Genomic DNA, 13,759 nt, shown 5'->3' with positions numbered 1-13,759 from the left:
ATGAATACCACACACTTTGCCTTTTCATTTCAGCCTGTGCTGCTTAATGTCACCGAAGACTTCAATGACTCAATCCTCAACAACAGAAGCAGCGATGGATTTTGTGAGCAGGTCTTCATAAAAGCTGAGGTCTTCTTGACTTTAGGGATCATCAGCCTGCTGGAAAACATCCTTGTCATTCTTGCAGTCCTGAAGAATGGAAACCTACATTCTCCCATGTATTTCTTCCTGTGTAGCTTGGCTGTGGCAGATATGTTAGTGAGCATGTCAAATGCCTTGGAGACCATCATGATTGCAATCCTGAGCAACGGCTATTTGATCATTGATGACCACTTTATTCAGCATATGGACAATGTGTTTGACTCAATGATATGTATTTCTTTGGTAGCCTCAATTTGCAACCTCTTGGTTATAGCCATTGACAGGTACATAACTATTTTCTATGCTCTCCGTTACCACAGTATCATGACAGTGAAGAAAGCTTTAACCCTGATTGTGGTCATCTGGATCGCTTGCATCGTCTGTGGCATCATATTCATTGCCTACTCAGAAAGCAAAACTGTCATTGTCTGTCTCATCACAATGTTCTTTACCATGCTCTTTCTCATGGCCTCCCTTTACGTTCACATGTTCTTGTTTGCACGCCTGCATATTAAGCGGATCGCTGCCCTCCCTGTGGACGGGGTGCCCTACCAGCGCACTTGCATGAAAGGAGCTGTCACCATCACTATATTACTAGGTGTCTTCATTGTTTGCTGGGCACCTTTCTTCCTTCACCTCATTCTCATTATTTCTTGCCCAATGAATCCATACTGTGTCTGTTACACTTCACATTTCAATACCTATCTGGTCTTGATAATGTGCAACTCGGTAATTGATCCGCTTATTTATGCCTTCCGGAGCCTGGAGATGAGAAAGACTTTCAAAGAAATAGTGTGTTGCTGTTATGGCATGAGCATGGGACAGTGCATGCTGTAAACATCTGGCTTTGTGTTGAGAATAGAGAGAGGATACATACAATAAGTGTATGAATATATACATGTATGCAGATACCTAGCAAGTCCATTTTAAAAGCCTTGCTTGAAGGAAGGGCACAGGGAAAAAGAAGAAAAAAAGAAAAAAATATATATATTTAATGCCTTGATTTATACTTTTCAAAATGAGAAGGATTTAACTAAATGATTTGAAGTTATTTAAAGAGTTGTAACAAAATTAAATCAAAAGCAGTTTGCAAAATAGATCAAAAAACTTACTGGGAAGAAAAAAAAAAGAATCCTGAAAGTGAATGCTACTTTACAGAGAATGGAATAATATTGTGCCTGTACCCTTCATTTGTACCTGTTGCTTTATCTCTGTGCCTCTGTCAACAAAGTCAGTGTTTTCTAAGAGTCCATTAGTAACTCCTATGAAAAGCTATTCATTTGCAAGACAAGTGAATCAAAACAAATCAAACCACTGATAGGTAACAGCGTGGCTGTACTGTAACTCCGATGTCTCTATCTTTTAATAAAGGATTAGATTGACATTTATGCTGCTTGCTATCAAGTCAACTGAGAAAAAAGGATCAAAGTAAGCAGTTGCCTGGCACTGAAATATTCTTTCACTAGAAGTCAGCTAACTGAAAGTGAACTGTTGTAGAAGTGACAGTGTGATTTGAACAGCTGACTGACAGAAGTGACTCATTTAAGAAGGCATCTACATTGTTTATTGTGATATGGGAGTATCATATCCTCAAAAATTAAAAAAAAAAAAAAAAAAATGGAATGCACTGATAAATGTACTATTTGGTATGTTAATAAAATAAAACATGGATATCTCCTTTTGATAAATAGTTACCAATAAGATTCACCCCTTGAGAATTTTGAAGACCAGGGGTCTGAAGACAGAGATGAATATAAGGAATAGCTAAAATGCCAAATAGTTTGAATTTAGCTTTGTGTTAAAGCTGCATGAACTCTTCAGAAATAGCCATTTGGCTAATTTAGGTACCTTTGAGAAGTAAGCTGTGTACGGCAGATATGACTTCTATGCACTGTCAAATATGTGTCATGGGTCAGACTGATTTTACTTAAAGATCTTTAAACTGAGTTCAGTGGATGAACACTGCTGCATTGGAAATAAGAAAGGAACGTGGTCTTTGCAATCATTTTCATGTGCAAGTTTGTGGCATGTAAAGCATGCAATTTCAGCTACAACAATTTAGTCTTTTCCTCTGCTTCTGATAGGAACAAACCACATAAGTGGCCTTCAAATAGCTTATTGTAACTGAGCAATGGCTGACATGATTTGTATATAACACAATGTACAGGCAGTATCTCTGTCATCACAGTGCCAGACTAAGAAAACTCTAAGCCATTCAAGTCTACTTGGCAACTTTCTGGTATCTTGCATTCAGTAAGGGCAGCTTGACTTAAGACTTGATTTTATTTTTTTTCAGCAGAACTGCTAAGTTTTTATTTCTGAGGGTTCCCTTGCCAGTCTAGGAACAGTTATCCAGACCAGGGCCCCCCAGTCTATTCCACTGCCAGTTCTGCATCCACACAACTATAGTCTGGCACAATCCCAGGGTGATGGTAGCTTCATGACCACAGAAAGAAAGAAAGAAACAGAAAGAAACCACCAAGATCCTTTGGGCACTGTGAAGCACATAGCAGAACTGGCACAAATGAAAATTTTCCCACATTTAAGGTAGAGAACAGAGAAAATCCCATCAAGTGGCAAGTAAACTCAACCCAAATGCTTTCAACCTGTATCGATGTCTCACAAATCACAGTTTCACAGTACTAAGATCTATTTTGTCAACTCAGTCTGTCTTTTGCAATGCCAGATGTAGCACATTAAGATGAACTGAAATAAATCATCACAGGAAATCCCACAACTGACTTTTCTTGCTGTGGAAATATTGTACCTACTTATAAAAAAGCCCTACCTGCTGTTAGTGTTATGTACATTTATACCATGGAGCATGGTTTGCCATGATATTCTGCCTCAGGTTATTGTGTATTTAGTTCTTATTGTACCTGATGTCCTACTTATGTCTCATTTTGAAAGTGATTTTAGATGAGACTGATTCATACTGTGCTGTGCCTTTAAGAAAATAAATAAATAAATAAATAAATAAATAAATAAATAAATAAATAATAAAAATAGATCTGTTGAATAAAACAATCTGAAGGCATCACTTTGAATCCTGTTTGTTTCTCTCCATTCATGATGCCATGTCAAACCACAGTCCCCGAAACTAGAAATAAAGTTTAACACTGGTCAAAAACTCCTCAATCTGCGTGCTGTCCACAGAGCTATGCAGAAATGAGTAAAAAGCCAGGCATCTCCATCCCACTCGCAAACACGATGGAAAGAGGACCCATAAAATCCCTCAAACATCTCTCACACTTCTAGCACCAATGAGCAAAGGTGCAGTTCTTCCCCACAAATCATCCACTGAGATGGATGGTGTGCTTGTTGAGTCACATTTCCAAATTCCCAACTGTAACTCACACTTTGGAAGCCCATGGTGCAGTACCGTACAGGGAGCCAGGATGGCAGTCATTGCTAGCCCATCTGTGATGGGAAAGGAAAGAAATTTTCCTTGGGACTGAACTCTGGAACGAAAGTTAGTGAACAAAAACTAACAGTTACAGCTCCAGGTGTGAAGTGGGAGCAAATGGAAGAACAGGACTGTGCTCAGAAAATATCACTGCAATCATTTCCTTTGGGCCAGACCTTAGTGCTTCACAGAGAAGGGAGTCAAAGAACTGGTGTTCAGCCACCCACAGGGTAAGAGCTGAGGCTCAGGTCAGCACTCATCTAAGGGACATGCAAGGAATGGAGCATCAGCAGTGGTCCCCCAATACAGCATCATTTCCCAGCAGCACCCACTATAAATGTGTCTGTACAGCAGAACAGACATCACAGCAGCACCTCTTTCTACAGGGCTGCAGCCCTGAACATATGCAAAGAATTGGAGCAACATTTCTATCTGCCCAGAATATGCCCTTGTTTATAGTTGCAGTGAAATAGGAACATTTTCAGAGAAGCTAGTGGTAAACATAATGCATGTTATGCTCATGAGCAGAAGTACTTCTTCCTTGGTAAGAGTGCTAGGCTTCATGAGATAGATACTGTTTCCCCTTAAATAGGATGAGAAATGGCAGAGATAATATCCTTTCCATTTAAAGATGCCATTTGTATGGATTTATTGATTCAGTTTCTGTGCACAAAAATTAGTCAGCCCATGAGTACTGCATTTTCCATTTGAACTGTCATTTGCTCAGAGATTTGTTAAAAAACTCATATATTCAGACAAATACTTGAATTCTCAGGAGCACAAGAAATTCACTAAGCCAACTCAATACACCATATTCTGCAAATTATAGCTAGCCTTGCCTCTTTGATGTAATATTAGCACTATGCATGCAATTTTTCCATCAAAAAGTGTCTAAATATTTTATAATTTAAAGCATTTATCCTAATGGATAAATAAAAAAGTCTAGGAACAGAATCCTGCAGTAAACCAAGGTCAGTTGGGCCACTGGTACAAATACCTTGTCAGAGATGAACCCCCTTCACTGAGATATAATGATTATAGCAGTTGATGCCCAGACTGGGACTACAGTTAGCTGCTTGATTTGGTAGCTATACCTAAACCACTTAGGTGATTTTTAAGCTGCACACCTCTCAGTATGACAGAAACCTCTCAGCTAGTATGACCTGGGCACAACAGCCAGCATGGGTACAGCAAATGCAATTGTTCCAGAATAGCTTGTTCCTTCCTGGCTCCACCTCGGAAAAGTAGAGGCAAGCCACATTCAGACTGATTGACATGAGAACTATCCCTTCTGAACAAGGTATAGAAATTTGGAACATTCTCTGTGGGCTACAGGGTACAGGAGGGCTCCTATAGCTACTGTTGACAATCTGAAGGTTGGCTCCAAATGTCACTGTAAACATTGCTACTGAGCAACGGCAGGGCTCTTTAACATTCCCTCTTCAGAACAGCCCTGAGTACAGGCATGGATCTGATTCTTCATCACAGCTGTAATGCAATGCCTGTATTCAACAGACTCTTAGGTGGAAGGCTGAGGAAAGATAAAGTTTTCAAGGAAAATTAAAAAAAAAAAAATACTACCCATATATCTCTGTGAAGAACATTCAGATGTGTTGTTCTGCCCATTTTCAAAGGTTAAAACTTAAAAGGTTAAAATGCAATCCTGTTTTTTAGTGTTTCAATTAATAATAGATATTAAATGACTAGAGGCGTGGACCAAAGAAGATAAAGCAGCTCCTTTAGGCTAGAACTACAAGTGAAGCCCTTTTGCACAGCTTAACGCTCACTACACAGAGTGCAATGTGGCATCACAGCTGCAAGTTTTGTTGTGTTCTCACTAGGCTGGAATAGATTAGGGTTACAGCTCAAGTCAGACTTTACACTGATGAATGAAAATAAGCTGTATTGAATTTTCTCCAAGGAAAAACATTGCTTTCGATCCTTTAAATCTGATTGGAAAATAAGTAATTTTTATTCTTCTTCCTTGTTTAAAATGATTTTTTTTCTTAGAAATAACAAGTACAGGAAAGCTTTCTTCAAATCCAATTTTCATAACCATCCACCACCTTAGCAACCTCATAGCCATTATATATCTCATAGGCAATTTAAATTGTAGTTCACAACTATGCTTATTCATCACTCTCATAACATATACCTGTTAGAGTCGATCACTGGGTAAGGTACCAATACAGGGCCTTTCTACTCGCACCAGTGCAGGTATGAGCAAAAGATGCATTTCTATCACACTCAGATTCAAGTTGTGCACAGTAGATCTAAACTTGCATGAGACGTGGAGGTTTGTATATCATTAGTGGGATAGAAATGTCTCTGAAACAAAAGCCATAAAAATGGAACGCAATTGATTTGGTGTTTGTGCAACACTGTATTGGTCAATGGGGCAGAAGGCAACTACAGAAATGTATATATTTCAAGAAGACTTCTGACAAGGACTTTGAAGAATTAAGATAAATGTATGTGATATTCACAGCATTCTGAAGACACTGATGAGAAAAGGAGATCTACTCACAATTCTTACTCATTCATATGACTTTGGCTGCACCAGAAGAGAATACGGAAGTATGTTCTGGAAAGACAATGAAAGTACATTTAATATTTGCTATTATTGTTGGTATGAATGTTCATACTGCCAGAATTAACTGTCTTCTGTAAATGGTTCTGAATTTCCAAGTTTTTTTAACTGCAAAATTTAAAACTATGTAGAACACATTTTATTTAATTTCTTTGTTTACAAAAAACACACATTTTATTTTATTCAAGGATATTCCTTTCTTTATTTTTTTATTTCTTTAGAGAAAGATTAGAGACAAACAAGGCACTTGTGAAGCACGATTTACTTAATAGATCCTTAAATCCATGATTCTACCATTTCAACTCTCTCCATTAATAAAAAACCACAGTCAATACTCACCCTCAAGCATTAACTGATGCAATTTCTGGTTTGCTCTATACTGCATTATTGAGTCAAACTCAATGATATTCCAGGAAGAGTAAAATATATAGAACAGTCCTCTTTCACTGTAACAAGTATAATAAGCAGCATGACACTTTCAACACATTATTGATATAATTGCCATAATTGTAAGGATGCACTCTCTGGGTAAGCTGCAACTGAACCACAAAGCCAGATGCCAAGTGTGATGGACTTGAGGCTGCTCTGTACATAACTTGACTTAACACATTTAAGCACATGTAAACCCACATACGTCACGAGGAATGAACATTTCTGGAGACTCACATATTCCTAAATGTACAAGAAACTGTAGGTAAAGCAAAACAATCGCAGACCTCCACCCTTGTGCACCTGCTATTGCATGCTTTTCCATTCAAACTAACTTACTCAACACAGTCCCATTTTATACAAGCAATTGGGTAGAAATTTCACTATCTCTACCTTCAAAAGCTGTACAACTGAAACAACCTATCCCCACAGGGGCCATTATACTGAGTGAGTTGATAATCAAAGCAGTGAAAAGGTGCAGCAGGGAGAATCAGTCTAAACAGTTATTTCCAGTGATGAGGAAAGACAGCGAAGGCCTATTAGCACTCATTCCATTAGGAGTTCATATTACACCTTAACAGAGTTTTGCATGAGTGTCAGTGTATGTGACAAATGTGCTGGAGTGCATGCTGAGAGAAAAGCATCCAAGTGTGATGGAGAATAAGAGCATTAAGTAGCAGAGCGCTTCCTCTGCCATTAGCATACAGCTGTGAAGGTCATCTCAGGACTTCTTGAGCTATAAGTGGATTGAACTCCTTGTCTCTTTTTGTACTATCTTATTGCATGATGGTGGGTATTCCTAAAAGCCAATGTCACAAGCAAGGCAGTTTCTCTTAGTCTCTTCAACAGTCACTGAAGAAGATGAGACTCTTCTGCTCACTTCCCAGAAAAGTCAAATTAGGATAATGCTTCATGACATCTGCACCAGGAACAACTTTCTTCTTTGGCTACAGAGGGAGCTGACAGGCCCTGCTAAAAGCTAGCTCTTAAATCTTTTTATCTAATTGTTAGTTTTGTCAAGGTAAGTGGTCACACAGTTCTATATTCAGGAAAAAAAAAAAAAAACAGAAGTAGCATTACCTTGGAAATAACTTGTTTTGTCCTCTACCCCCAGTAAAATGAAGTGAATTTATATCCTACCCTGCAGACCCTGGCCTTTCCAAATCAAAAATGAACTACTGAAAAAATTGCAGAGTACTTTTGTTTTTCCTGAAATATCTACGTAATGGAAAGGGGCAGACAGAGGCATCTCTATTTCTTCTAGTTATGCCATCACTTCTGAGATCATAAAGAAAATCTGGTTCCAGAATTGCCTGAACAGTGGGAGACCTAGAGCTATAGCACTGCCTGCATGCAGGAGTACCAGCGTACAATGAGTTCATTCCATAAATCATTGCAGTTCAGCAACTGCTGAGACTTTCATCACCATCAGGTTCAACAGCCCTAAGAAAATATTAGGTAAAAAAGAGAGAGAAAAGAAGGCTGGATGGAAAATTGAAGACTGAACATCTGTTCAAACAGCTACTGGTGGCATGTAGCAAGGCTAAAAAACATGGGAGAAGACAAGATCTGACAATGGATAAGTTTGGTGCTTGTGAACAGACAAGGACTATTATCTGTGAAATACAAGCATCTGCAGCTAATTAGTACAGACCTTGTCTGAATCATTGTTAACTACCTTATTTCACAAAGGCAACACGCTGCTCCTGTCTTCAGCCTTTAAGAACAAAGCAGCTCTTCATAAAATCCTTGTCTTTCAAATCGATGCTGAACATATTCTTCATTTGGGCAGAACACCAGACCAATTCTTGCAGCCTTTTACTGCTTACCTCTTCATGACAGACAATTATCTGATACCCATGAACCTATCTGACTTTAGTAATCTTAAAACTGTACAGCACGTACTTGAAAATCAGCTCTAAATCAAGGACTCATAATTTGTAGTTCTTAAGTGGTATGTGGATAGTAAACAAAGATATTCTTTCTTTTTCAGTCTTCTCTGCACAAAATCGACTGAGGTAGACTTGGAATTCAAAATTTCTGGTAAAAAGAATTTAGAAAGCAAAACCAGAAATGAAGCATGCAGTAAACTTATCCTCATAGATAAGTAAGTGATTTGTGTGTTTGTTTATAAATCTTGACATGCAAAAAAAATCAACCAAACATACTGCTTGTCATAATGAAGTGTACTGCGTTATATTTTTATGTAATATACGATGTATTCAATCAGAAAGGTATATTATATAACACAAATACAGATTTCTACATATAAAAGATGTTCCCAAATTTAAAAGAAATCATTTTTATGTAGACCCTGTTAATATATTTCCAGGTTTGCCACCCAATATGAGGTAGGAAGCTTTATTTTTCTTGCCATTGTGACTATGCAGCTTTTCTTTTGCTTCTGAGCCAAGGATGCGTAATAAGTAACTGTGATCATCTGTTCTGCAAAAGCTATCACAGGGACCATTAACCACCTTCATATCCCTCATTTGAGAAAACAGCTCTAACAATTCCAGTAATGAAAAACATTTGTATATGGTTATGTAAGTCTAATGCTTAAATAAGCTTTATGGGATGCTAATCATCCAGATTTTATACAAAATCATATGTAAAATAAATGAATGTGTGATTTAATTTATAATGATGAGCCATGTAAGTTGTATAAGTTTGGAGAGGGTGGAGGCAAAGAAGGAGATTTGGGTAGATTTGGAGAAGCTTTTAAATGTCCAAACAGATTGTGTAAATTGAAATGAATGTCTTGGTTTTTGTTTGTTCGTTTGTTTTTTAATTCACAACTAAAAACTAGGAAAAGGCTGGAGGTTTCAAGAAAATGATTTTCAACCACCAGATTGGCCCTGGCGTTTTCATTCAGGAGTCAGAGCATACCGTATAGCTAATCTTGGGGCAGAGACCAAAGGGCTTGTCATTTTAAAATGTTACCCATGAGCCCAGCCTGTATCTCCTGAAAGACACAAGTGACTTTCTCAGCACTAAAATCATGAAAAGAGGTTCACCTTAGCAGCACAAAAACTAAAGAAAATGCCTACCTACTGCATCATGTAATAACCTGAGCAATCAGTTCCAGGAGAGGGAATAGCAAAGGTAGGGCAACATGTCCATCATCAGCAAATAAAAAAGTAGTCTCGAGACATATTTTTAAGCAGAATCACCTAACATTCTCTAAAAACAATGTTCTTCTCTCAAGCTGGTTTGAGGGGGTTTCCCACTGCTTTCTGTGACACCTGTTGCAGAAGGTACTTACAAGCAAAATTTGAGTAGGTGATTCTCTTTTGGTTTCTGATTGCTTTTCTGTCTCTCTTTGCCAGCTGTGCAACAGCATTTTCAACCCTGTGCTTTTCTATTTAAATGAAAGAATCCAATTAAATGAAAGAATCAATGTTTAAGAATCAATTCACCCCAATTCCTGAGCAGCATTTTACACAATTTCCCTGTTTAATGTCATGTGTAACAAATGGGAACTTCACAGGAAAAACTCTGAAAAATAAAAATAAAAATAATCCATATATACAACTGATGCAAACCTGTCATTTCTATAAATATACAACTGTGTTTCAGAAGTTCATACGTATTCTGCTGTGTTATTGTTATTGACCAAAAAAAAAAAATGTGTACAGGTATAATTAAAATCTTCATATGGACTAATGTACCTTACTGTGTACTGAACAACCATTAAACACAAGTTAGGTAAAAGCAATTAATAAAACACCAAAGAGAATTATGTATCAAACCTAAGAAATCCCCATTGGTCAAAATCAGATTCTATAAAGCAGAAAAAAAAGTGCATTGTGAATGTTAAATTTGGAAGCAAGTGTATATTTGTGTACAAAGTGACAGTTGCATATTTCAATTGTAAAAAGCTTTTACTAATGAATGATTGTTCTCTTATGGTAACTTCATATATATCAGAAAGCATCAGCCTTTTCCTTTCTACTAAGGAAGCTGAGTTTAAAGTGAGAGCAAATGCAAGCATTTGACACGTGGGTGTAATAACAATGCAAATATTGTTTCCACAACTGATTTGTATAATTTAGCCTTATTATGCGTGATCTGGCATTCAGTTTAATAATTCTATCATATTATTATTATCTAAAATGCATATATTATTTTGCTTTTAAAAAAAGTATCTGAAAATCATAAGCCAGATCATAAATTCTGTTACAATGTTAATGACTATGAGAACATAAATCTTAAATTAAAAGCTAGGTGAAATGGAATGGCATTGGTAAGAAAAGCAAATTTTCATAGGGCAGTGATTTCCTCTTGAGAAAAAATACTTTTTTATTTCTTATTTCTTTTCCTCAATTTCTATGGGCAGGTAGTAATTACTCACAAAATCTGTTGAAAGGGAATCATGCATGCATGGAATCAGAGTGCACACAGAAGTTACTAAATATTCTTTTTAAAAATGAATTCAAGTGGAAAAACATGATGTTCTCAGAGTTTCAATTCATCATTTTCTTCCCTCATCTCATATAATTTTCATTTAAACAGGTTTAGGTTCGATTTCTACCTCTGGTTATTATACAGTGTCACTGGGAGCTGACATGTCATCATGACTTCACAGTGCAAAGATCTTTTTTGTATTAAAATACATTCTTTGCTGGCTGAAAAAAATAAAAACTATGACAGATGTGCTTAGTGGGCTCATATGTATTTCCAAAGGCAATCACATAAATGAGAGAAGGGAAATCTTGCCTCCAACCTGCTCTGAAAAGAAGTCATTGTATTATGATGTCCAGGAACAACAGCTTCCAGTTGGCTTGATGGGAGTTAGTCCTAACCTCTGCTAACTCCCAAAGGGGCAGAAAGAAACCTCCAAGGCATACTTGAAAACGTTGCCCTGTAGCTTTGGCCTCTATATTTAGGCATCCTTAATTTTAGTTAATTTAAACCTATTGTACTTGTAAGGGTTAAATGACAAGCCAGGAATATCCTTGAAACTTGAAGCCTACAACATGCAGAATTTTAAGGCAAGAAAGCCCAAATAACAATGTTATTTGGAGTGAAATATTCACTATCTAAATTCTGTATGATAATGCAAGTACATTGAAAATCAACGTTCTCTCTGTTAATGAGACAGGGTAATCAAAAAGAAACTAATTATTGCTTAGATATGTAGGATTTAAAATATCATTTTTTGACCTAAGTGCAGCTTCTTACAAGAATCTAACAATAATGAAATTACTGACAGTCCAAATGTACAAGAAATATTCAAAGCCAGCCCAATTACTATCTGAAAAACAACATGTGAAGAGGTAATCACTGTTGTACTCAACACTTTCCTTTTGCTTTGCTTAAGGAAAAAGAACTAGAGTGCGAGGCTTTGTTTTTCTTGGTTTTGGCTTGCAGACCAGAAAAACACTTAATTGGTACTGTGGGCAGAAGAATCTTTTGAGTACTTCCCTGCTGTTGCCCACTCCTAAATGAATTGAATTTCTTCTTTAGCCACCAAAACATACTGATCACAGGTTTCCATCTTTCAGGGTTCTGTAAAGCGTAGGGAAGAGGTAGGAAAAGATGTAGGGGAGCATTTGTTAATTAATGTGAAATAGTGAAGCTGGCAGAGTTGGCAGGAAGGATATTTTGTTCAGGGAAGAGAATTTTCCAGATACTAACAGGAACAGCTCAGGGAAGAAAAGAAAAAAAGAAAAAAAAAAAAAAAAAAAAAAAAAGTCTAGGATAGCTGCAGCTATGTTTTGCGTTTTGTTTTCTTAAATACACTCCCTGTGGAAGTTTGCCTTAATTAAAAATTATTCTGATATATGGAAGTAATACTTTACTTCTAATGTGACAGTTACTCCCAATTTGCTGTATAATTACTCGTTAGGAAAGCCAAATATCTTCCTAGGCATATGCACAAATATTGCTATTTAGAAAATTATTTCACTAATACACTGCCCATTTTTTTGGTTTACTGGAATCTGGTAAGAGAACAACATGTAACAACATCTTTTAACACTTCTTTTTCTGAAGAGATAAGTAAAATAAGGCAGCTCTGTAAACAGTGAAAGTTTTTCATACTCAAAGCCACCACTTCAAAGAACTTTAAGCAATCAGATTTTCTGAATAAAGGAAAATATGGAATTAACATAACTAAGTATATACTTTCCACGTTTATGCAGCAGTGTATACCAGATCATTAAGACATCTGCATAGTGAGCGAGCATGTATTTAAAAGAAAAAAATCTTTTCTTAGAGGGAAGAAGGTGTTGGAATTTGAACAAGCCTTATCTTAATGAGAAACAGTCATTACAAAATATGTCGTTGGTTTTTAATCATTTAAAAGTTACAGGATTGTCTTAATGTTGTAACAATGTCATTTTCAAAGGTCTTTTTGTTCATATTGTAAATCCAACAGCATCTTGCCCGTTGTGTCAGTACTTATGTAGTCAGACCCACACTAGCTGTATATATTCATGGTGTTTAAGTACCTAAAACATGCTCTTTCACATCCTACAATAAGCAATTCCCAGTTAAAAACAGAACTTAGGAACTTCCCTGTCATCATGAGTTATGTAATGTGTACACATTTACCTTATACGTGTGCCTTTATACACATACACATATAAGCCCATACACTCATTTTCATCACGAAGTCATACTTTGAATCTATCACTGACAATTCATAGAAAATCTGGAATGTACTGGCTTTTACACAGTCAAGTTTGTTCTTCACATGTATGAAAGTGTAATTTGTTTGTGTTCTGCTAGTAAGAATTTAAACATCCTCTGTTCTGCTGCCATCAGTTACGTCTAGCTAGTTTGAATTAAAATGTGAAAAACAAATGAGATCCACAGATTTATAATGTCATTTTAAGACAAAGTGGCACAAGGCAAACTACAATTTACTTAGATTAACACTACCTAGTGTTTGTGGAAGCTTAAATCTCAACTGTTCTTTTCTAGAGCCTCTGTTAATCCAACTGCTGTTTCAATTTTTATCATCTTATTTTGTGGATCTACAAAATACAACATCTCTAGTAGAGAAATTAGAATACCAAAGCAATCTCCTCTTTGATTTTTCTCTGTTTTAGCCCCTGTGTGTATTTGAAGGCATATGGGTGCCAAATTTCTTCAGAGAGCTGGGATCTCTGAGTCCTGAAAGAAATAGGAACCTAACCATGAGCAGCACAACACTTGAACTGCTGAGTATCCCCTGGGCAAACGCA

General features: G+C 36.8%; 1 protein-coding gene across 1 annotated transcript; it reads left to right on the top strand.

Moving 5' to 3' along the window:
• MC3R (melanocortin 3 receptor) lies at window positions 1–1,058 on the top strand (the record flags this gene model as incomplete). The annotated part of the gene is made up of 1 exon (XM_084538043.1): window positions 1–1,058. One exon carries the CDS (start codon window positions 1–3, stop codon window positions 976–978), a length of 978 nt encoding a protein of 325 aa, XP_084394169.1. The 3' UTR covers window positions 979–1,058.
• Between the last annotated feature and the right edge of the window lie 12,701 nt (window positions 1,059–13,759).

The sequence above is a fragment of the Aythya ferina genome, assembly GCF_964211825.1.
Source record: "Aythya ferina genome assembly, chromosome: 16".
In the NCBI taxonomy this organism is placed as follows: domain Eukaryota; kingdom Metazoa; phylum Chordata; class Aves; order Anseriformes; family Anatidae; genus Aythya; species Aythya ferina.
The sequence above is the reverse complement of the archived record's forward strand: the minus strand, read 5'-3'. Positions and strand labels throughout refer to the sequence as shown.